Source organism: Colletotrichum fructicola, assembly GCF_000319635.2.
Source record: "Colletotrichum fructicola Nara gc5 chromosome Unknown KSG_Nara_v1_contig04, whole genome shotgun sequence".
In the NCBI taxonomy this organism is placed as follows: Eukaryota; Fungi; Ascomycota; class Sordariomycetes; order Glomerellales; family Glomerellaceae; genus Colletotrichum; species Colletotrichum fructicola.
The window spans coordinates 3,872,108-3,895,476 of NW_027094054.1; the positions used below are offsets into that span (position 1 = coordinate 3,872,108).

The 23,369-nt window shown below is 54.8% G+C and overlaps 9 protein-coding genes across 9 annotated transcripts; 5 read left to right on the top strand and 4 right to left on the bottom strand.

Annotated features, from left to right (window-relative positions):
- Positions 1-28: 28 nt before the first annotated feature.
- utp22 (U3 small nucleolar RNA-associated protein 22) lies at positions 29-3,306 on the bottom strand (the record flags this gene model as incomplete). Its single annotated transcript, XM_032020895.1, has 2 exons — positions 29-3,040; positions 3,094-3,306. The coding sequence occupies 2 exons, from the start codon at positions 3,304-3,306 to the stop codon at positions 29-31; spliced, it is 3,225 nt and encodes a 1,074-aa protein (XP_031882038.1).
- A 1,595-nt stretch (positions 3,307-4,901) lies between these two features.
- Positions 4,902-6,590, top strand: CGGC5_v007861 (Succinyl-CoA:3-ketoacid coenzyme A transferase 1; the record flags this gene model as incomplete). The annotated part of the gene is made up of 3 exons (XM_032020896.1): positions 4,902-4,961; positions 5,034-6,401; positions 6,459-6,590. 3 exons carry the CDS (start codon positions 4,902-4,904, stop codon positions 6,588-6,590), a joined length of 1,560 nt encoding a protein of 519 aa, XP_031882039.1.
- Positions 6,591-6,873: 283 nt separating this feature from the next.
- On the bottom strand, positions 6,874-8,377 carry CGGC5_v007862 (uncharacterized protein; the record flags this gene model as incomplete). Its single annotated transcript, XM_032020898.1, has 2 exons — positions 6,874-8,044; positions 8,106-8,377. 2 exons carry the CDS (start codon positions 8,375-8,377, stop codon positions 6,874-6,876), a joined length of 1,443 nt encoding a protein of 480 aa, XP_031882004.1.
- A 1,809-nt stretch (positions 8,378-10,186) lies between these two features.
- PDAP1 (28 kDa heat- and acid-stable phosphoprotein) lies at positions 10,187-11,064 on the top strand (the record flags this gene model as incomplete). Its single annotated transcript, XM_032020899.1, has 3 exons — positions 10,187-10,256; positions 10,320-10,876; positions 10,939-11,064. 3 exons carry the CDS (start codon positions 10,187-10,189, stop codon positions 11,062-11,064), a joined length of 753 nt encoding a protein of 250 aa, XP_031881931.1.
- A 229-nt stretch (positions 11,065-11,293) lies between these two features.
- CGGC5_v007864 (uncharacterized protein) lies at positions 11,294-12,322 on the bottom strand (the record flags this gene model as incomplete). The annotated part of the gene is made up of 1 exon (XM_032020900.1): positions 11,294-12,322. The coding sequence occupies one exon, from the start codon at positions 12,320-12,322 to the stop codon at positions 11,294-11,296; it is 1,029 nt and encodes a 342-aa protein (XP_031881933.1).
- Positions 12,323-12,597: 275 nt separating this feature from the next.
- On the top strand, positions 12,598-15,864 carry CGGC5_v007865 (Translation initiation factor IF-2; the record flags this gene model as incomplete). The annotated part of the gene is made up of 3 exons (XM_032020901.1): positions 12,598-12,621; positions 12,688-15,661; positions 15,713-15,864. The coding sequence occupies 3 exons, from the start codon at positions 12,598-12,600 to the stop codon at positions 15,862-15,864; spliced, it is 3,150 nt and encodes a 1,049-aa protein (XP_031881932.1).
- Positions 15,865-16,053: 189 nt separating this feature from the next.
- TSR3 (Ribosome biogenesis protein TSR3) lies at positions 16,054-17,256 on the bottom strand (the record flags this gene model as incomplete). The annotated part of the gene is made up of 1 exon (XM_032020902.1): positions 16,054-17,256. The coding sequence occupies one exon, from the start codon at positions 17,254-17,256 to the stop codon at positions 16,054-16,056; it is 1,203 nt and encodes a 400-aa protein (XP_031882006.1).
- A 527-nt stretch (positions 17,257-17,783) lies between these two features.
- CGGC5_v007867 (putative ADP-ribosylation factor-binding protein) lies at positions 17,784-20,064 on the top strand (the record flags this gene model as incomplete). Its single annotated transcript, XM_066151923.1, has 6 exons — positions 17,784-18,329; positions 18,382-19,057; positions 19,103-19,611; positions 19,661-19,810; positions 19,858-19,921; positions 19,982-20,064. The coding sequence occupies 6 exons, from the start codon at positions 17,784-17,786 to the stop codon at positions 20,062-20,064; spliced, it is 2,028 nt and encodes a 675-aa protein (XP_066008750.1).
- A 704-nt stretch (positions 20,065-20,768) lies between these two features.
- On the top strand, positions 20,769-21,725 carry SNIP1 (Smad nuclear-interacting protein 1; the record flags this gene model as incomplete). The annotated part of the gene is made up of 1 exon (XM_032020904.1): positions 20,769-21,725. The coding sequence occupies one exon, from the start codon at positions 20,769-20,771 to the stop codon at positions 21,723-21,725; it is 957 nt and encodes a 318-aa protein (XP_031882007.1).
- Positions 21,726-23,369: the final 1,644 nt, after the last annotated feature.

The following is a 23,369-nucleotide window of genomic DNA, read 5'->3' on the forward strand; positions in this document are numbered from 1 at the left end:
AAACATGTACAAATGTATTTCCCTGTACCTATGACATATCCTCAATTCTTTTTACCAAGTCGCCCCCGATCCTTGCAATTTCGAGCAAGACAGCGGGTTTGTTGACTTCAACCACGTCGTCTTCTTCACTATCCACTTGACGGAAGTTGTACGGCAGACCTACGCGGAAGTTTTGTCTCCGCAGCTTGGGTTGCCAGATGGCACCAATGACTGAGTCTTCGGGAGCGCCGTGGAAGAAGATGAGAGTATCCTCGTACGCCATCTGCAACTCGTTGAGCAGGACCGCCGCCGGTGACCTACTCAAGGGCAGGGGCACCTTGCCCGTACGCGCGTCCAGATTCTTGAAGAGAGAGTGGCGAATGCCGGCCTCGGCGGCGGCATCGCGGACCACGCGCTTCAAGGCTGAGGTCGATAGATGGATAAGCACGTCATAGTCGCTGAGCGAGGGCTGGAAGAGTTGAGCGATGTCGAGGGCGATGCCTTGCTCTCTGATGAGCTTGCTGGCGGCCTTGGCGAGACGAGTCATGCGGGTTGCGAGGAGTTTGGAGGGCCCGTGGCGGGTGTAAGCCAGCCCTGAATGGTCGTGCGGGGTGGCGACGAAAAGGACAGCGTGGTTCATATTGGGATCGCGAGCACGCCAAGCCTCCAGGTGTTTTTGGACGACGGATCTATCTTCTGCGGACATGTCGTCTGAGGAGTCAACAATGAGGGGCTCATCGCGCCAGTCCCATCTCGAGAGGAAGAGGATAGTGCGTAGGAAGCCTGACATAGCGCTAGACGGGGTCTTCCAGGGGTGTGGCTGGAGGAACACGCGCAAGACAAGGAGCTCAATGAGCTCTTCACTGACGTGGCTGGCAAGCTTGTGGGCGTTGAACCAATGCTTGACCAGACGAATTGTTGTTGACAGCGTGGTGAAGCGGGTGCAGTAAGTTGTGATCGTCTGCGTGTGCAGCGGGAGGTGCTTATACCGCCAGTTGATGTCAAAGAGGGCTTCCTCGGCGTCCGCTCTCGTCTGCGGGTCGAGCGTCTTGTTCTTGGCTTGCCTGTCAAGGAATGTCTCCTCCGGCTCGGCAAAGATGCGCAATCGGAACGCAGCACCGGTGTCGTAAATGATGTCAAGATACGCCAGGTTGTCGATCTCACGAGCTGCGTTGTCGCGGCCCAGGCTAGTTGTGATGTTGTCATTGACAGCCTTCAATCTTCGGTCGATGTCAAGCAGAAACTCGATCTTGGTTTCCTGGATTGCGACCAAGTTCTCCGGCCACTTGCTCGAAACCTCAAAATACAAGTTGACATCCATTGATGGAGGGGTCTTTTGGGAGGCGGCAAAGGGCGCGGTGACAGAGGAAGATCGAAGTTCTGGTACAATAGGCGACAACTGCCTAATGGAGAGGGGTAAGTCTTCCAAGCCGCGAATGTCTGACTCCAGGGCTCGGAAGGCCTTCCTCGCCGCCTCGAAGGCATCCCTATCGAGAGGGGTGAAGCCTAGAGATGAGGGGGGTTCGGCATCATGGAATCGAAGGTCACCAGGACCGAGGCTCAAATGGCGTTGAAGAGCGTATCGAACGATTTCCTCGCAGATGCCGGCCGCGGTCTTGTTGTTCCACGGTACGCACTCAAGAATGCTGCCATCCTGGAAACGTCGCAGCTCGGCCTTGTCGCCCCAGAACTTCCGGAACTTGGCCGCCTCCTTTTCGAGCTCAGCGGAGGGACCGTACTCCATCAACCGGCCCATGTTAGCCGAATCAAAAATGACGCCAACCTGGATGTTAGCAACGTTGCGGGGCTCTTTGCCTGCGATGGGCCACGATGCAGTATCCTTTGTCTGGAAGTGAATTAACTGCGATCTGTCCTTCAGGGCCTTCTTGAGAACCGTGTACGCCTTGAAACTAAGATCCCAAACAGCTCCACGTCGATCGGGGCTATTGCTCTTCGAATGGCTGTCAACGTTGCGAATCTCGAAGATGGCGTCGAAAAGCTGCAATGGCACGTCGGCTTTGGTGATAAATATCGGCTCGAATTGGTTGGCTAGGGGGTCATTGAGCACATCCATGGTCGTGCAGGCGTGGAAATGAAGCAGGCTCGCTGACCAAGGACTCATCTTATACAGAATGTTTACCTCACGCTCGGGATCGAACATGACAGGGCCATTCTCGCGAATAATGTCGGTCCCCTGCTTGTAAGTACCGAAAACAAAAGGCTTCTTTGAGAACTCGGTGGAGGCGAGAAACTGCACCGTGGCCTTGAAAAGCTCGGTGCTGCTCAACGCCGAAGATAGTGCGGGTTGGCCGTTGCGACCGCCTGTTTGGAGAAGAAGTGCCATCATGACCGCCCACTCAAAATGACCAAAGCCGCCGGCAGCAAGCGAGCTCCCCAAGCCTCTCTGTTGAAGCCAAATCCTCCCAAGTATGCAAGCATCTGTAAAAGCTGCGCAATCGGTCTTGGCACGCGTGAGAACGCGAAGATAGGTGACGAAGGTATCCTCGGCCTTGACAGTAGAGCTGTAAAAAGGTGTCGCCTCTTTGGAGTTCTCGGGTTGTCCAATACGGTTGCTGTTGGCTGCGGGATGTAACTTTGTCTTAGGAAAGATACCTCCAGGGGCACAAGGGATGATTCGGATGACGAAGTCTGCCTTTGACGCCTTGTCTTCCTCGCTAGTCGTGCCGTCGTTCGGTCGAATGGTCAGGACTGGCAGTAGCGTGTTTCCGTTCAAGTACTCGAATTCCAGATCAGCGGAGTCTCCCAGCTCCTTGCGCAGACTTGCCGCAATGTTGGCAATGTAGTATGCTCTCCTGTAGAAGTAGCGCATGCTCTGGTAATCTCTTTCTTGGAAAAGCGACGCTGGCATCTGCACGATCATGTCCACGCCCTTGTTTGCCTGCGCCTTGACCATGGTTCTCGAGACATAGCTACCGACGACGTTGTAGGCCGAGGGCTTCTCGTACGAAAGGGTGTAAGGCGCATCATCGCTCGGTTTCGGCTCGGGGTAGGGAATCTTGATTCGATGGGTCTTTTGAAACTTGCGGGTGGCTTCGGCGATCTAAGAAACATCAACATGTTAAGTCGCAACGGGAAGATGGGAGATAAACTAACGGAGATGGGGCCGTGAGACTCAATTTCATCGATGAGGTTCTTGATTTTATGGAGCAGGCTATCCGCGCCGCTCAGCGCCTTCGTGTAGTCGACCTTTACCTCCTTCAAAAGTTCGTCGGTCTGCAGGACAAACGGGCTCGCCGTCGCAATGTTGACTGTACTCCTCGTGTTGCCCTGGTGGGAAACCTTGCGTCTTTTGGGGCTCTGCTCCATCTTGAACAACTGTTTGGGGGACCCAGCAATGTTCTGTGCAAGGGGCTGCTGAATTGGAGGCTGACAAGCGCATAGGTAGGCTTGCAGACTCACAGGAGCACGACAACCTCAGCCTGCTTGCGCATGCACGACCGCGATGCTGGAAATTTTTTGAAGCGTGGGGCTCCGATAAGAGGTGGGAGAAAATTTATCCCTGACCGATCGCCCGATAAGACACCTAGACCTACTGCAGCAGCCCCACTGGTGTCTTTTACGGGTAGTTGCCCCAGACTGTGACCTGCAGCCAAATCGGCCTCATCTACAAAGAACACAAAAGGCTTGACGCGATGCCGTTTTCTTTTGGCAGTTGAGTACACTGCGAGCCCGAACTTATGCGTAAGACTGGCCGGGTGTGCCTAGCAAAGTCTACAAATCTGAACGATTTGCATGTGTTCTGTCAAGGCAACTGAGTTTTGTTCGAATGCCCCAGCGGAATGCTTCGGAAAAAAAAACCCAGAAACATCGGATGGCAACCAGATAAGGTACTACGGCAGTAGCTCGAGTGCCGGAGCCGGAATACGCACCGGAAACTACCTAAGTTTATGTAAGGTATCCAAGGCACAGAGGGACGTGTGTGCCTGGATTGACGCACGCAAGGGACGACCAAGCTTCCCGTCTCCTAAATGCATGTGTCTAGGGTCGATCGCCGGTATCGCATTGACATAACCAACAACCAAGCGCATGTTTATTGATCACAAAAAGCATAATAGTTGCAAAGGAAGTAACCGGAGCGGACTCGCATACTGCTCAGTCAGGTCTTCGGCAGAGTCTTCGGCAAACGGCGCCGCCAGCCGAACCGGACCGTACCGTATGAATTGAAACGCTACTCGTTGCTTAGGTACTGTACAAACGGGCGGATGGCAGCATGCACATACAGTGCCATTAGTGGGTATGGACGTCTGCCATAACTCTGTCCGTTTTTCAGAGGTCGGGATCGAGGTTGCGGGCCGCCGCACTGAGGCACAATACAATTGCCTTTGCGGGGTGTGGATGGGGGAAGTTCCTTCAGGTGTCAGGGGCCCTTTCCCCAGTTCCATTGGCGTCAACGACGACGATGCACCACTGCAGCAACCCCAGGCCCAGGCGCCAAAACGTTTAGCCCCGCCACTTTCCGAGTCGCGGAACCTGAGGGGGGTTAACCGCTGAAAGACACCCCGAGGTAGGGATGCCGAGAGCTGTGCGACCAGCTTCCAGGTCCAAGCCCACCAGTCAATCCATCGTCCGCATCCTCTTGCCGAGCCCAATCCCGAAGGGGCGGAGCAGCATACACCCCCCGACACTAGACACTGCGATTTCCGCAGCGACGGCAACCCACGGCCTTGGATGCTAGGAGCACGTAGCTGCAATAAATTGATCCGGGACCCCTCGCGCAGCTTCTCTTGAAGAGAAACTGTCCCCTTCTTCACTCCAATTCCTCTCTGGCCTCTCCGCTGGTTCTGTTGATGCTTCTCCGCTACCCTCTTACATTGAGGTAAAACATCCACGGCCTATCCGTCTCCAACGCTGCCCCTCGTCCTGTTCCCCGTAGTCCCACTCGTGGCCAAAGCACAATCACGATGCCTTCAGCAGCTCTGTATGCGCGCTCATTGAGAGCCTATGCCCGCCATGGCTCCAACGTACGTAGACCTGGATCCATTGGAGGCCTTGCAATGAGCCCCGGCTCAGACTGACTCTCCTGCCATGAACAGCCGACTGCCGTCCTCGCCCGCGCATTCTCTGGGACGGCACGTAGGGCAGAGATCAACAAAGTCTACCCCTCGGCCACCGAGGCTCTCAAGGACATGAAGTCAAACTCCACGCTTCTGTGCGGCGGTTTCGGCCTCTGTGGTGTTCCCGATACCTTGATCAACGAGGTTCTCAAGAAGCCCGAGATCACCGGCCTTACTGCAGTCTCCAACAATGCCGGCACCGACACTTCCGGCCTTGGCCAGCTGCTCAAGACCAAGCAGATCAAGAAGATGGTTGCCAGCTACATTGGCGAGAACAAGACCTTTGAGAAGATGTACCTTACCGGTGAGGTCGAGCTCGAGCTCACCCCTCAGGGCACCCTCGCCGAGCGCTGCGCTGCTGGCGGCAAGGGCATTCCCGCCTTCTACACCCCCGCCGCCTTCGGCACTGTCGTTCAGACCGGTGAACTCCCTCTCAGGAACAAGGCCGATGGCTCCCCCGACCAATTTTCCTACCCCAAGGACGTCAAGGTCTTCAACGGAAAGTCCTACCTCCTCGAGGAGAGCATTGCCGGTGACTACGCTTTTGTCAAGGCCTACAAGGCTGACAAGCTCGGCAACTGCCAATTCCGTCTCGCCGCCAACAACTTTAACGGCGCCATGGGCCGCAACGCCAAGATGACCATTGTCGAGGCTGAGCACATTGTTGAGCCTGGTGAGATCTCCCCTGAGGCCGTCCACCTGCCCGGTATCTATGTCAAGCGAGTCATCCAGAGCACCACCGAGAAGAACATTGAGAAGTACACCTTCGCCAAGGATGAGAACGACCCCGATGCCAAGAAGGCGCTCGGCAGCGGCGACACTGCCGCCAAGCGTGAGCTCATTGTCAGACGTGCCGCCAAGGAGTTCAAGAACGGCATGTACGCCAACCTCGGCATCGGCATGCCGATGCTCGCCCCGGGCTTCGTTGGCCCCGAGGTTGAGGTCCAGCTCCAGTCCGAGAACGGCATTTTGGGTCTGGGACCCTATCCCAAGAAGGGCGAGGAAGATGCCGACCTCATCAACGCGGGCAAGGAGACGGTCACGCTCAAGCCCGGTGCCGCCGTCTTTGGCAGCGAGGAGAGCTTCGGCATGATCCGCAGTGGCCGCATCAACCTTACTATCCTGGGTGCCATGCAGGTCAGCTCCACCGGTGACCTTGCGAACTGGATGTTGCCTGGTAAGGTCAAGGGTTTCGGCGGTGCCATGGATCTTGTCAGCAACCCCAGCGCCACCAAGGTCGTTGTCACCATGGAGCACACGGACAAGAAGGGCAACCCCAAGATTGTTAAGCAGTGCGCTTTCCCTCTGACCGGCCGTGCTTGCGTGTCAAGAATCATCACTGAACTGGTAAGTCGACAATGCGCTGTTCAAGATTTTGCAACGTAGCTAACACGCGGGTGACAGGGTGTCTTCGACGTCGACTTCGCTCACGGCCTGACCCTGATTGAGATCGCGGACGGTGTGACGGTGGAGGAAATCAAGAGCAAGACCGAGGCGCCATTTACCGTCGCTGAGGATCTGAAGCCCATGTTGTAAGGGCCTGTACAGAAGATTTTGGATACTGAGCGCAAGGATGGATATACCTGCTGGGGGGGTTCATTATTGTCATCATCTAGAATGCGGCGTCAACTTTGGGGATCAAAATGAAGCCATGAATTTTATGAATGAAAATATTTCTCGAGACACACGTCTGCTGTGATTTCTTAACTGTTTCAGGCCAGCGACCGATAACGCCACGGTATCATATAAGGTAGGCCTTGGCCCGTACAATGTTTTGGATGCTCCTCACAGCACCAAGATGCCATGTTTGCCACTCCTCTCAAGAACCTAAAAAGGACTGTAAAATGTCGTCCAGACGCCTTCTTTTCTTGCGGTTCGGGTTCAACCCTGTCTCGACGTTACCAAGTTGTACCGAGGGCTTCATGAGTTCTGTCGCATTCCGCACAGAATCCTGGTTCTTGCTAGACGCCGAATTCCTGAAGAACGTGTATCTCCTCGTGGAGAATAATCCTCTTCGCACGTATGACACGGCGGGTGTAATACCTGGCCTGCCGCCAAGGTGGCCCAATTGTAAGCAAGCCAGGGGCTTGGAGGGGAGAACCAGCTTCTCAGAAACGACGCTCATGTCCGACGACAGGCCAACTCGCTTCAAGTCGCTGTCCTTGATCAACTGGCCAATAAAGGAATACAACCAAAAAGCCCAGGTTTCGAATGGAAATCCCTTACAAGTTTGTGCTTCATAGCCTGGCACGTCGACGTACATGGACAGGTTGCTCTTCGCAGAGTCTCCCAAGTGATCGAGAAACGCCGGAGCCTCTTGCGCATGAATCAATTTGATGGGCTGGCTGCTGGATAGACAAAAGTTCATTAGCCCTTCGTTTATGTTGCGAGCTAGGCCTTGCAGCTGTCGTGGTTTGCTCTTCTCAACGGAGTCGAAAAGCAACAGATACCACAGGAGGGTATCATTCGGGCCATGCTCAGGCTCTTCCATTTGCCAGCCTTCTTCAACGGCAGCTTCAGCGGCTCCGGCCCAGTCACTCCTCGCGGCATTGACGTCGTAGAGGACGAGCGATGGAAATTTGGACACGTATTTGAGCGACTGCGTAGTCGTCGACTCATCACTCCAGAGCCTCAAGATCCTCAGGAGTGGAAAGGGGTCATTCATCTCAGTCCAGCCCCTGATGAGCCGGTCGTCGACGTTTGGGAACACCATGCGAAGTTCATCGGCTGGCTGAATGATCTCGAGAATGCCAAGGTTTTTCATATTCGCGAGAAGTAACACCTCATTTTCGGCAAAGGAGCAGTTGCCCGCAATGACCAGATGGGAGACGAAGTCAAACGCGGTAGACTCGAGCGGTCTGAGGTAGTGACGCAGGTTCTCAGTTGGTTGACAAATGTGCTGGCGGTAGCGATAGAGAGCCAACGTCTTTTCATCGTCTTCGGCCAGAAGGGACTTGGAGAAAATCTTCCATGCCTGGAAGCATACGCCCCTGAAGATCAGTGTTAGATATAGTTAGGTATCACTGCCGCATGCGCAGAGGCAGAACGAACCTGTTTTCCAGCAGGCGCCATATCCTCCACAGGTACCTCTTTGGCAGATCATCGCGGGCAAGATGCTGCTCCGTCACGTCGCCAATGTTTTCTGCGACCAAATGCATAGCCATATCGGCCAACGCCCTGGGACCCTTTCTGCCCTGTCCGCTGCGTCCCTTGCGAGGTGGACGACCAGTTCGCCTGGACCAGTCACGACCATTTTGGTAGGCGTCCGGAGGGCGCGGAGCCGTCACTTCCTTGAAGACCTGTCCCGTTGTTTGGTCAAACATCGTGCTGGTCTTCTTGCGAGGATGCGGGTTCGAGCAAGTACATGGTATAGTCACGTAGTGGACTTCGTTCATACGAGCGCCAGAGATCCCACGTTTGAGATGAGATGAAAGTTGCGAGTCGGACATCTCTAGATCCCGAAAGGCACTGTGCGCTTGCACTGTGCGGCAAAAATTCTGCACCTTGGCCCAGTCACCTGGAGGAACAGCGGGTTGACGCAACGGCGTGCAAATTTTGACAGCATCGTCGACAACCGGGGCGCCAGTGTAGGCGTCACGCAAGGCTTTGTAGTAGTAGATTACTAGGAAGAGGGCGGTGGTAAACACGCGGCATTCAGCCAGAGGCGGCGCAGAGAGCATGTATCGCCACTAAAATTTCTCCAATCACCAACACAGCAGAAGCTGCCACGGGTCAGAGGGTAAGTGGGCGAAAGTTCATCCATCTCTCCTCCTATTTCCCCTCCAAGCGCATTCATTGATAACGTGAAAGCCAGAGTGAATAAGGAGGATTGTTTTATGATTAGGTGAAGAGAAAAGAAGAGAAATGTTGAAAGACAGCGCGAATTCTGAGCCATGATATTGGTTTTTTTTACTGTGGGCCCGGCCCTGCTGTTTTGCCGGAGCCGTGCCACGACGTGGACGGGAATGAGCCATGCCCGTCGGGTCGGTACCTGTCTCACTACCTTACTCCATCAAGTCAGGACACATTGAAAAGCAACCGCCTTTCCCTGCATCTGGGCGGCTATCTTTCCTGTGCAGGACGATAGTAGCAGGGATGACAATAAATACAACAAGGAAGATGACAATAATAATAATGGGTGACAATATCGAGCTCTAGCACAGGGAGAATAAGCGGTCTCACTGACAATGGTGGCTTCTGTTATGGCTTGCAGCTATCTCCGCTAAAGCCACATGATTTTCCACCCACTACCGAGTCATCAATACGCATACTATATCACTTGAATTTGGCCTCTCTCTGTCCCCGTCAAAGCCACCCATGCGGTCCAATCCATGATTAAGGATTACCTAGCTTGATACAAGCTAGCAACCGACCCACCAACATTGGCCTCATTCAGTGTTGTTCTCTGCAACTCTCTGCTTGGGTTAGATCCGTTGCAACTCTTGCCTCATTTTGAGATACCTCATGCAAGCACGCAAGGTAGCGGTCGCGTGTGGCTCGTATGCTAGATTCTCTTGCTATATCCACAAGCGCAGGTAATGCCTTGTTGGAGCCGTTCCCCCCTCCAAGCGCGGGGCAAATATCCTGGCGGTGAAAATCGTGGCCAGGACACTGAGGGTCCCTTGACAAGCCCCAAAACACTATGGGCAGCCAATAAAGACGAAGGTGTTTATGTTTGCGTGCCCCGCTAATTATGTGCAGCTAGCGCAGCTCAGGGAATCATTTTGCAGCCCAGCATCGTATCCGTCCGCTGGCTGTCAATGGTCTGTAAGAAGATACTACTGCAACCTGATGATGATTCCCTCTCCGGCCATGTGCCGTGCCTTAGCCTGTGACTCCCTCTACAAGACAATTAGCTAGTGTACGCAGGAAGAGCCTATAACTTCAATCCGTTCTCCGACTCCGAATCCCAAGTCTTCACTCGCCCATTGAAGTTGCCCATCTCGGTGAAGAACCTTGCTGCACCCATCTCCATTGACTTACTTGCACACCCTAAAGTCTGCCACCGCTCTGCACATAAATTACCCCGCCAAATCTTGCGCCAGCCGTCTCTGACAAACATCGCACGTCAACCCCGCCAAACCCATCTGCAACTTCCCCAACACCACAACAGCCACCCAAAATCAGTCAAGATGGCCGGCGGACAACCAGGTTCCAGCTCTCGTGGCCGTGGCGGCAAGTTCAGGAAGTTCACTCGAGGAGGTTTGTGACAAAACGTCGTTCCCGCCGCGGCCTCATCCACACGCTAACCGTCTTGTCATTCAGGTGGCAAGCACTTCTCCCGCGACCTGCGCCCCCTCGACGCTGATGGCAACGAAATCAGCATGTGGAGCGCCGATACGAAGAAGGACGACAGCGGAAGTGACGAGGATGACTCTGAGGAGGAATCCGAGGAGGAGTCCGACTCTGATGATGCCAAGCCCCAGGCCGAACAGTCTCGCGCCGACCGCAAGGCCGCAGCCAAGGCCCGCAAGGAGGCTGCCATAGCCAAGAAGAAGGGCCAAGCCGTCGAGGTCGGCGACTTGCCCCCTTCCGACTCCGAGGAGGAGAGCGACGACGACATGCCCGCCAACCCGAATCACTCCAAGGCCGCCCGCAACCAGACCAAGGCGCCCCCCAAGGAGGTCGAGGAGGCTACTGAGGGCGTCAAGAAACTCGCTGTGGCAAACAACCGCAAGGAGCGCGAGAGCATGGAGGCTGCCCTGGCCAAGGAGAGATACCGCAAGCTCCATGAGGCCGGCAAGACGGATGAGGCCAAGGCTGACATGGCGAGACTGAGGCTCATTCGCGAGCAGAGAGCGGCAGACGCTGCCCGTAGAGAGGTATGTTTGGCCCTTGAACCGGCCATTTCGTATTGCAGTTGTCTAACTACAGGTTGTTACAGGCCGAGAAGGAGGAGCGCGAGGCTCAGGAGGCTGCTAAGAGGGCCGAGATTGAGAAGAAGGAGGCCAAGAAGAGAGAGGCTGCTCTGGGCCCGGCCGCTAAGAAGGGCAAGAAGTCCAGCAAATGAACTCTGCCAAAAGTTCAGGGCACTGTCATTCGTATACCATCGTCCTTCTCGTTCGCAACATACCATGCGTCGAATGTTCGTGTTTGAGCCACAATTTAACAAGATACAGGCTCCACGTATGCTTTTTGAACTTTCCGTGCCAGCTGAATACCACATGTGCTCTCATTACCGGTTTATGATTTGCCGCCATGCGCCAAATGTAGGTACAAATACACGGTTGGCCATGTTTTCAAATGCCAGCCAATCCTTCGGTTCCAACGCTTTCGTGCCACAACTTGTCGAAATCAACGCCCTGCTCCTGGAACAGGTCTCGAATTTTTTTAGCCACCTCGGTCTGCTTCTCAGGCCCGAACCCACCAGGCTGCGATGACTCAAACTGCACAATCTCGATCCAACGGAAGAAGAGATCTTCCTTGCCAATGGCCGAGAGAGCATCCCTGAACGCAAATACCTGCCGTCGCCTGTCATCTTCCTTGACATTTTCGCCCGCCTGCTCAAGAACCATCCAGTCGTAGTCTTCGTGCCACACCAGCACCAGACTCTTGAAGGCGTCCAACGCGACCTGCTTCTTGTCGACGAGGTTGTGAACGAGGACCATGCTGTTCCAGTCGAGATCCCACTGTCCCGTCATGGTAAGATAGCCCGTCTTTTCCTGCAGGAGGAGGGGCGAGGTGGCCTGCCGCACGATTGATTGAAGTGCTTGGTTCTTCTCCTTTTCCTTGAAAATGTCGCCCAGTTGTTGGTCCCACTCCCGGCTGCGTCGGACGTAAATCTCCTTGTCGCGGAAGCCAACGTTCCATCGCCATTGAACTGGGTTTCCATACGTCTGACCAAAGACGAACTCGATTGGCCACGGCCAGACGAAGATGAAGAGCATGAGGTCCAGAGTGAAAGAGAAGCCGCGCTTGCCGATTTCCCAAGCAAGCGCGGCCCAAGTTGAGTCGGAAGGCGAGAAGGTCGTCTCATTGGGGTAGCCGGCGGCAGACTGGATGAACTTGAAGTAATAGGGGAGGATGTAGTACATGCGCAAGACGAACAGCGCAGCGACAACGATGTTCATGCCGACGGGCACAAGAAATATCTTCTTCTTGAAATCCTTGGGTTTGGTGTCGATGTGGGTGATGTAGACGTGTTTGCGGGAAAGCGACTCATAAAAAGGCTTTAGAACCTCTGCCGGTTTCTTAAAAGGCGCGGGCGGCGCACCCAGTGAGCCCGGAGGCTTTGACTTGGTCTTCACGACCTTAATCTTTGGCGCCATTATGACAGTCGCGACACTGATATGGCAAGTCGAGCTCGTGAGTTCTACGTATTTGGGGGTGCTTGAGAGCTGTCCATTTTCTCAGGGGCATAGGGATGAGCGTAGGCACGTCCCTGCACACCCGGCCAGTGCTTGTACATGGTGGATCCTGGCGACCAATCAAAACACTTCAATTCTGCAACTTTGTAGCTCGACAAATATTCCGGGTTGGCAGCTCACAGCTTTCGCTGATTCCATCAGACTAGCAGCCTTCATGTTGCGCCCCAGAGTAGATCATGCTCAGGTGTAGGATATGGAAAGTACGTCGCAACCCATTGTCAGCCTGCTAAATTGCCGTTCTTTCGAGGCTAACACAAATCGTATAGGATCGGAGCAGTGCGTACGTCTGCGCCTTCTGTCGTCACCCCGCCCTGGCGACACAGCGTGACATAGGTCGCCGTAGCTATTCAGACACACCGAAGCCAACGCCGAATGCTGGTGGATTTCCTGGAGGCTGGGGAAGCAGTAGTGGCATTCCGCGACCTTCCGGTCCGACAGTCAGTTCCGGTTGGGGGAAACCATCATTCGGAGGCGGTTCGCCGCCGGCCAACACGAATGGCTCGGCCACTTCGAACCCTGATGCCCAACAGACGAATAACGAGTCGGCCGACGACGGGCTACTGCCCCACGAACGCGCTGCGAAACTGAGAATAAAGAAGTCGCAACCGACGCCACCACTGACCCCGCCACCTCAACCTCTGAAGACTGCAGCGAGCTTCGGGGAAAGCTCGTCACCTCGAGAGGGAACCCGAAGCGGTTTGGGTACGGGTCTGAACAAGGCTCGCGTACCGTCCAAAGGCTTCTCGGAAAGGCCACCCTCCGGCCTTGGTGGTTCAGGCGGACTAGGTGGTCGGGGTTTAGGCCTCGGCAGCGAAAGGAAACCTGGACCCCTGCATCGTTCAATAGACCAACCAGACAGGAAGCGCGGCGATGCAAATGGCTCTCAGTTAGCCGACTGGAGGCACAAAGAACTTGGCAGGAATTCATTTGGAGCCGACAAAAAATCACACAGCACACCGGTACCGCATCACCGCCATGCCGCCAGCAAGGGGCTCGGTAGGCCATTGCCAGAAAGGCCACAACAAAGCCAGGCAAAGGTCGAGGACGAAGCTTCAGACAAGCCTGCGGAATGGGGTTTGCTTGCCAGGAGAGTCAACCCTCCTCCTAGTGTGGAGGAGTCCTCGCCAACTCCTCCGCCACCTACGAGTGGATGGAATGACGAGGCCCCGAAGAAAACTTCGCCTGCCACGAACCCAATCACCAAAGACACATTCTTCGCCAAGTTTCAGGAACACATGGAGAGCAGGCCGAAGCCACCCGCTCGGCGCTCTCTGGAAACCGAGCCGGACGGAGTTGTCGAGGAATATGTTGCAGTAGACGTGGCCGAAAATCGCGAGAATCGCCTCGATGAGTCCTATGAGATCGAACGTGATGCTAGAAAGCGTGATAAGTCTGGTGCACGTCGTGGAGATGCTTTCAACTCGTCCCGTGGGAAAAAGTCGTATGCACAAAAAAGGTGGGAGGATCAGAACGAGGAATGGGACGAGACGACCGCCAGGGAGATTGCTGAACGCCGCCGGCAAAAGGCCGAGGAAAAGGCCCGGAGAAAGGCGGAGGCGGAGGCTGCCGCCGCATCACAAACCATCTTTTTGCCCGAATTCATCAGCATCGGTAATCTGGGATCGGCGCTCAAGATGAAACCCAAGTACTTCCTGAGAGCTTTGACGGAAATGGGCTTCGAGGACATCACTGAGGAGAGTATCATGACAGGAGAGACTGCTTCTCTTGTGGCTATGGAATTCGGATTCGAGGCGACAGTCGACACTGGAGGAGACAGAGACCTGAGACCTCGTCCACCACCAGAGGATATGTCGACGCTGCCGCCGCGGCCCCCTGTTGTCACCATTATGGGGCACGTTGACCACGGCAAGACGACGCTGCTCGACTACCTCAGAAAGTCGTCCGTCGCAGCTCAGGAGCATGGCGGCATTACCCAACACATCGGAGCTTTCATGGTGAAGATGTCCTCTGGCAAGCTCATCACATTCCTTGATACGCCCGGTCATGCTGCGTTCTTGACCATGCGCCAACGTGGTGCAAATGTCACTGATATCGTGGTCTTGGTTGTTGCTGCTGACGATAGTGTCAAGCCGCAGACCCTGGAAGCTTTAAAGCATGCCAGGGCAGCAAAGGTGCCAATCATCGTGGCTATCAACAAGATTGACAAGGAAGATGCCCGTCCTGACCAAGTCAAGGCGGACCTTTCTCGTCATGGTGTTGAGATTGAAGACTTTGGTGGCGATGTTCAAGTAGTATGTGTAAGCGGAAAGACGGGCAAAGGCATGGACGAGCTCGAGGAGAACATTGGCGCGCTCGCGGAAATTCAGGACATGCGTGCCGAACAAGACGGCATGGCGGAGGCCTGGGTTCTCGAAGCCAGTGTCAAACCCCACGGAAAGTCTGCCAACATTCTTGTCAAGCGTGGTACGCTGCGCCCAGGCGACCACATCGTCGCGGGGACTACGTGGGCCAGAATCCGTATGCTGCGAAACGAAGCGGGCCAGGAGCTGAGTGAAGCACCCCCAGGCACACCTGTCGAGGTTCTTGGTTGGAGAGAGCAGCTGCCCGCTGCTGGAGACGAGGTTCTTCAGGCCCCTACCGAAGACCGAGCGAGAACGGCCATCAGCTACCGTGAAGAAATGCGTGAGAGAGAGGCATCATCGAAACAGCTGGCAGAGCAAGAGCAACGCGAACGTGAGGCAAAGGCCGCCGCAGAGGCACAGGCGGCTGGTGAGGTAGGTGAAGAAGATGCAGAAGGCTCGACAACCCAGGTCATCAACTTTGCGATTAGAGGCGACGTTGTTGGCTCCGTTGAAGCTGTGTGCGCGACCATCAACGAGATTGGAAACAATGAAGTCAAAGCTCGCATTCTTTGGTCTGCGGCCGGCCAAGTATCTGAAACCGATATTGAGCATGCAGCGGCATCAAACAGCACTGTTGTCAATTTCAACAGCACTATTCCGGGCCACATCAAGGCAATGGCTGAGGAGAAGGGGGTCAAGCTGATTGACCATTCAGTTATCTATCACCTAGCGGATGATGTCAAGCAGGTCATGTCAGAACGCTTGGCACCCAAGATCACCCAGAAGGTGACTGGAGAGGCTGATATTCTCCAAGTCTTCCCCATCAACGTAAAGGGACGTGTGTTCAAGAACATTGCTGGATGCAGGGTCAGAAATGGAATGATCACGCGGTCGAACAGCGTACGCATCATCCGCAAGGGAGAGAAGATCTTTGACGGTATGTTGTCCGCAGAAAACCAGGCAAACCATTTACTAATATTATTTACAGGCAAGGTTGAAACGCTCAAGCATGGAAAGAAGGACATGTCCGAGATCAGGAAGGGTTCCGAATGTGGCATCTCCTTCGATGGTTTCACTGATTTCCAGATAGGAGATCAAATACAGTGCTACGACGAAGTGAAAGAGAAGCGAAGCTTGTAAGATATTGGAAAACTCAACACTTGTACAAGACAAAAGGAACTGCATAGAAACGAAACGGTAGAGGGCACACACACTGTCATCCACAAAGCTCAACACTATCTCACTGTAGAAAACTAGTCATTAATGGTCTTGCACCAATCACCACGTAACCAATTCTCAATGCTTCAAGGTGAATTTTGTTGGTCCTCATTACCACCGCTTGGGCGCGGAAACTATGTTGGACGAGAATGACTTGCTGGTCACTTTCGACTGGGAGCGCTCCTTTTCGAGCTTGGTCAAGCCAATTTTGTCAGTGACTGGTGTTGCATTGATGATATTGTCAAAGTCATCATCATCTTCGCCATTGTCCGAGTCTGGTTCGATGTCTGAGTCGGGTTTCAGCGTTTGCGGCCGAGGAATCGATTCAGGCTTCTTCTTTTCCGACGCTGAGGGGTTAGCGAAAGTCTTTGACGCCAGCACCTTGCGACGGATCTCTTCCATTGCCGCGTCTTCGTCGCTATCGTCGGATATCGCATATGGATCTCTTTCTTCTTCCTCGCTTTCTTGCGTCTTCTCAGGCTTCTTTCCGAGGTAAATGCCGTCAACGCTGTCACCGTCTCCTGATTCGTCTCCACTTTCATCTCCATCGTCGTCGTCGTCGTCGTCGTCGTCGTCTTCTTCTTCGTCATCGGAATCGGGTATCACTCTGCGATTTGTGTTTCCGCCCTTCCACATGTCATCGGCGTCGCCCGCCTCCCTGCTCTCTGCATATTCCTTGTCCAGCCGATCCATCCACTCGTCCTGCACCTTCTTGACACCCTTCTCGTCCTCGCTCGCAGCATACTTCTTCAGTAGGCTTCCATTGATCTCCAGGAAAGCTTCACCATACGAAAACGGCGCAAGGACCTGCTCCGCCCACTCGGGATGACCGCAGATGTAGAACGCCGCTGCGAGAGCCTCAACGCAGTTCAACCGCCACGGCTTGCCGTAGTTGACGGTGTTAGCCGCAACGAGATACGGCAGCAGACGCTCACATTTTCCGCCAACCTTGCCCCACTGGATCTCTTGCATGCGCGCCCAACTACACTCGACAACGGCAGCGCCGTACTGCTCCATGAGGTCGCGATCTGCGGGTGAGACCGTATGCTTGCCGTTGGGTGTGATAATGACGCCGTTGTGTTTCTGGCCGACATGTAAGTCGCGCATCATTCCCATACGGATCAGCTTCTTTCCGGAGCATCGTTTGGGATCGCAATGGCCGAGATCCCAGCAGGCGGCTTTAAACGTTGGACGGGAGGAGGGATGGCCATCTTCATCATCGTCGCCGGCCCGAGGCTGTCGAGGGCGCGGAGGGCCCGAGTGGTGGTTCTTGCGACCGCGGGAGCTGAAGTTGTCTTTCTTGTGCCGGACCATGTTTGGAGTGCTCGTGGGTTGTGAGGTCGTGGCAGGGACGCTTTCTAAAAGACCTAAGCCCTTCCAAAGATGCCCGGTTTGGCGGGGTAGTGGGGGGCCAAAAGGGCGATAAGACGAAAAATTCGATAAAGAGCTCTTATGCAACTATACGCAGCTAACCCCAAATAAGGCAAGGAAGTCCACCATGAAGCACAGGCCACTCGTTGGAGTCGAGGTGGCTCCAGTCCAGTGGCCTCCCGCGGCGGCTGTCACCGTACGTAAGGTACACTAGCCCCTCGTCATTCGGCCACAGTCTACAGATACCTACCCAAGGGCTCAAGAGGGATGCCTGCGCCGACCTAATTCAATCTGTCCAATTCCTAGGCGTTTGCTCGGCCAGCTCTTGAACTTCAACGGCTACCCGTCTGTAATGCCTTTCGCGCCCTAGCCTTTGACGAGGACGACGACGAAAACGAGAAATCCCTCCCGCCAAGATAGCTCCCTTACCACCACGTTCAAGGCCGCACCCGAATACCAATACCGTCACGATGGAGGCCGCATCAGCTCGTGCTGCGGCCCGCGACCGCTGGGGCGAGATGGGCAGTCCGACGCCGTCGCAGCTGCAGCGCTTCATTCAGGCCGCTTGCAGCCCAGAGAACTATGAGCCGAACCTTGCCTTGAACCTGGAGATTTCCGATCTGATCAACTCCAAGAAGGGCTCCGCCCCGCGCGAGGCCGCCGTCGCCATAGTTAGCTACATCAACCACCGCAACCCCAACGTGGCCCTTCTGGCTCTCAACTTGCTTGACATCTGTGTTAAGAATTGTGGCTATCCCTTTCACTTGCAGATTAGCACCAAGGAGTTCCTCAATGAGCTGGTCAGAAGGTTCCCCGAGCGACCGCCGATACGGGCGACGAGAGTGCAGATGAAGATCCTGGAGGCCATCGAGGAGTGGAGGAGTACGATATGCGAAACAAGCAGGTACAAAGAAGACTTGGGTTTCATTCGGGACATGCATCGTCTTTTGAGTTACAAGGGTTACACCTTTCCCGAAGTCAGGCGGGACGACGCGGCGGTGTTGAATCCTAGCGACGTAAGTGTCTCCCTGCTGCGCGAGATATTGCATCGCATGCTGATCAACGCAGAACCTGAAATCAGCTGAAGAGATGGAGGAAGAGGAGCGCGAAGCGCAATCCGCCAAGCTGCAGGAGCTGATCCGTAGAGGCACCCCGGAGGACTTGCAGGAGGCCAACCGGCTAATGAAGATCATGGCTGGCTACGATACTCGTTCCAAGACTGACTACCGCGCTAAGGCTGCTCAGGAGGTCGCGAAGATTCAGGCCAAGGCACGTCTGCTGGAGGAGAGACTTGAAGCTTTCCAACAGGGCGACACGATGCAGGATGGAGACGTGTTCTCTGAGCTCGCTGCAGCTTTGCAGAGTGCGCAGCCCAAGATTCAAAAGATGTGTGAAGAAGAGTCGGATGATCACGAAGCCGTCGCAAAACTCCTCGAGATCAACGACAGTATACACCGGACTGTCGAGCGGTACAAGCTCATGAAGAAGGGCGACTTGGAGGCGGCGAAGAAGGTGGCCAGCGGCGCACCACTACCCACCACTTCAGGCTCTTCCAAGAGCGCAACGCAAGAGCTGTCCTTGATCGACTTTGACGGAGAGGCGGACGCTGCCAATGGCTCATCTTCCGCACAGCCCACGTCGCAGTCAACTGGTATCGAGAACGACCTCCTCGGGTTGTCTATGGGCGACTCAGCGAGTTATGGTCAAGGAGGCGCTCTAACACTCGGCTTCGGGGCGAATTCCAGTAAGTTTCCACTCACAAGATACGAGCTCTTACTGACAGAACCAGATGTCCCTGGGCCCGCATTGCTGTCCAGTATGACGGAGGCTAATTCCGCAAAAGGACCCATGAGTAATTCAACGACACCCCAGCCGCCAGCCTTCTCCCAGTTTGCTTCTTTTACGTCCCCCACCGCGTCCCAGTCTGGCACGCCCCAGCCGCCTGTAATGTCTGCTTTCAAGCCGCCACAGCAAGCCGCGGCCACGTCTGATCCCTTCGCTGCCCTTGGATCTCCTTCGTTTCCCTCCAAACCATCTACCCCTGCTCCAGCACCTCAACCCGCGCCGGCTGCGCCGGCCGCAAATGACGACGACGAATGGGCTTTCTCGTCTGCACTCCCTCCCGACCAGCCTAGCCTTCCCAAGGAGCACAGAGCCACCATCAGCGAGTCTACTGTAAAGATTGAGATGATGGCTGGAAGAGTTGGGCCTGGCAACTCCCTCAACTTTAGCTTTGCCTTTTCCAACAGCTCTGCGCAGCCAGTGACCGAGCTTCACTTCCAACTCGCGGCGACAAGGGTGAGTAGCTGTCACGATCATACTTCTCGCACACACTGATATACCACAGGGATACGAACTGCAACTTAAGCCCCAAACCGGGCGTGCACTAGAACCTAAACAGAGCAGAGGCGTGACGCAAGCTGCGGAGGTATGGCATGCTGGTGATAAGAATCGTAAAGTGCAGTCCATCAAGCTGCGATGGAGGGTGTCGTACAAAGTAGGCGCGGAGCAAAAGAACGAAATGGGCGAGATCCAGGAGTTTAGTATCGCATGATGGGGCCATGGGTGTTGAGCTGCTTCAGAAGCGACGAAGTCTATGTTATTGGAGGTGAGCTGTGAAAAGGAGGTATAGAATTTAGGGTATTCGAAGATACTAAGGGGAAGGCAGTCAGTCTCTCCGCCACATACTTCTCTGTCGTGGTACGGCTTTTTTCTTTCGTCCTCAGGCAGAAAAACACTGAAAGCCAGTAATGTGAGAGGGTGGATGGTAAGGTGAATGCCAAAGCTGCCGTAGGGGCGTCGCCTGGTTGAGCTCGGGGGGGGGGGAGCTCTGGGCCGACTCCCTATCTATAACTTCCCCGGAATGGATTGTCGAAAGTGAAACTTGGGCGAGTGGTAGGTTATTAGCCGTCTTAACTGATGGGAGTGAACACCAACCGCAGACCCTTGGGTTCGCGCCTCGGCTGAAGCGACCCTGTGCAGTTCTGAGCGTTGTTAACTTAACGAGAGCTGTTACGCGAAGGGGCCAGATGGATGCTGAGGTAAGTTTTTGTACTTTTCTCTATTGGCAAAATTCGATTCTACGTTTATCTTGACGTTTTCACTACATTTTTGATGCGGGTTGATTGGGGAAGAGGTTCCTGCCTTCTGCTTCTGACGAAGGCAGGAGGCGGTGGTTTTGGTGATGCTTTCGGTGAAGCCAGGTGAAGGACCGGGCCGAGTGGATACTGCATGGTCTGTGCAGTCACATGGTCCGGAGGGCGGGTGTGGGGCAGGCAGTACACGGTGCCGTGGATGCAGTACGATGACTTCAGCTCAGAGCATCAGATGATTTCCATGCGCATGATTTTCTTCCTCAAATTTCAGCAACCTTGAACTCCCCGCCGCATGAAATAAGACCCTGTCCTTTCGTTTTCTTCCCTACCAAACGGGTCGCAAAGTCATACAACACGGCGATGGGTCTCGACGACGACCACCGCAGCCACAGATCGCGGTGCACGCGCGACGAGGACGAGGAGGAGCGACGACGCAGAGACACAAAAGACAGAGACGGCCACCGGCGCAGACGCAGCAGAGAAAGGGAGGGGGCTCGCAACTCGGACAGGCACAGGGAAAGGCGGAGGTCACGATCACGAGACAAACGCGAGAGGCGGCGTTTACGCACACCAGACCCTTCGGCACGCAAACGATCCTGCTCACGAGACCGCGACCGCGACCGCGACCGGGAAAGGCGCAGGGAGCGATCCCCACGAGACGACGACCGAAGGAGCAGCGGGAAGGAACTGAAACGTCGACGCCGCGACGATGGATCGGAAGCAGACGACTCCACACGAACGCGCGCCAGTCCCCTCCGTCGCGCGGGGCCGCTTCCTTCGCAAGACGACTCCTTTGCCGTGTCCAAGGGCGAGGAGCCCGAGAAGCCAAAGGAGAAGCCGAACCTGCGCACGACTGGCGTTCTGGCCGCGGCGTCAAACTCGGTGCAACAGGCGGATGGAACGTCGATTGTTCTCAAATACCACGAGCCCGCAGAGGCGCGCAAGCCGCCGGCGAAGGACCAGTGGAAGCTTTTTGTCTTCAAGGGGAACGACATTGTTGACACAATTGACTTGAACCTGCGCAGCTGCTGGCTTATTGGGCGCGAGGCGGCGGTTGTAGATATGATGGCGGAACATCCAAGCATCAGCAAGCAGCATGCTGTTATCCAATTCCGACATGTCGAGAAGCGCAACGAGTTTGGAGACCGTATCGGAAAGGTCAAGCCCTACCTGATTGACCTCGAAAGCGCCAATGGAACGGTCCTCAACGGAGATAAGGTGGCCGACAGCCGGTACTATGAGCTTAGGGACAAGGACATGATAAAGCTGGGGCACAGTACGCGAGAATACGTCCTCATGTTGGCACCCAAAAACTAAGGGGCTTGGGCAAGCTGAGATGGAGGACGGTACTTGGCGCCATGGAAAGGCCAAGAGGAACGTGAGACTCGATGGAGAGTCTGAAAATGAACGGAGGTTGGAGCCCCGAGTATGAGAAGATCGCATTAGAATAGGCCGAGCGCAAGATTTTGTGTGGATCGTAGGCCTTGCAAGCCACTCAGGGGGCTTTTGGGAAGGGTAATTTGCCATGACATCGCACGTTGGTCATATGGGCATCATTAGCGGTTAGAAAGTCATGGAATAAACATTGAAATAGGCCACCTTCGTATTGAGGGTTGTCCTTGCTGTCTCTCAAATTGTCGGACAGCCAACCACACGTTCTGCGAAAAGGACTCTAGAAAAACGTAACAAAAGAAAACTCCACGTATTTTGTTGTATCAGTGCCTATCTTATGCGAATGAAATAAAAACACAACATGGCGCCGAATACCGAACTTCAAGCCTCTGGCAAGGCCATCTCTAAATCATCTAGCCAATGTGTTGACATCAACTTTTCCAGCATCCGTACGGCGCTCCGTCAAAGAATACCCAGTCCCACAGGCACCGGTTCAGAACCTGCACTCGCATGGCCGGCTCGTACGGCGCGCGCATCGTCTACCGCCTCTATAGCGGCTCGATCCACTCGATCCAGTCTATCTCGAGCTTCCCGCGCTCTGCGGCCGGCGGCTTCGAGATCGACAGGTACTTCACCGAAGGCAATGACCCTACCATCGTCAATTCGAATACCACCTGATCCTGACCGACTCATGCTCTCACCATCGGCTCCGATCTGCGGGCTAGTCCTGGGACTCGAAATATCTGGACTGTCTTGTTGCGAACGGAAACTTGGCATTTGCGCAGTAGGCAGATATCGATGAGCAGGCACATTGCTACCACCAAAGAGCGAATCGCCTCGACGATGGGTTCTTCTACGTTCCCAGGCGTGGTACGAGGTAGGTGGCATATCAATCGGCTGAAGACGCGGCGAGGGCTCTGTCTCGACGACAGAGGGGGCACGTGGGCGACTCAGATCTGTCCTGGCACCACCGCTACTGCTACTTCGAGGAGTGCCTGATGATTCTGTCAAGCCGACAACATGCGGGTTTGAGCTCGGGTTCCGAGACATTGGCTGTGATGTGTATCCTCCTGGTGGTCTTGCGAAGGTGGGACTCAGAGGAGTCATTGTTGCAGGCGACGAAACATTAACAGCCGGGTGACCGAGACTCGCGTCTGACCACGACAGGGGCTCATCATAGTCCGCTTCTGGGTAGTACGACTCAGTTGCTTGTTGGGATGCGTATTGCCGTTCTGGAGCTGTTTGCCACAGGCTACTTGAGCTGTTCGTAACGATCTGTAAGCCTGGAGGATAAAACGGTGGAAACTGTGCTCCAGGACTGGAACTGGCCGTCCTGACACCTCCTTGATATGTGGTTGGGGGATGCTCCGCTGATGTCGATGGCTGTGACTTGAGAGAGTCTTTGGATCGCTTGGACCTCGCTTTCCCTTTGGCTTCTGCTTTTGGTTCACCAGGAGACCCTCTGAGGCGTTGCAGAATGGAAGACACAAAGTTGTGTGACGGCGATGGGGTCTTGTGAACGACTGTCTCTTGTGAGATAGACGATGGTCGGTTGCCTATCGGGCTATT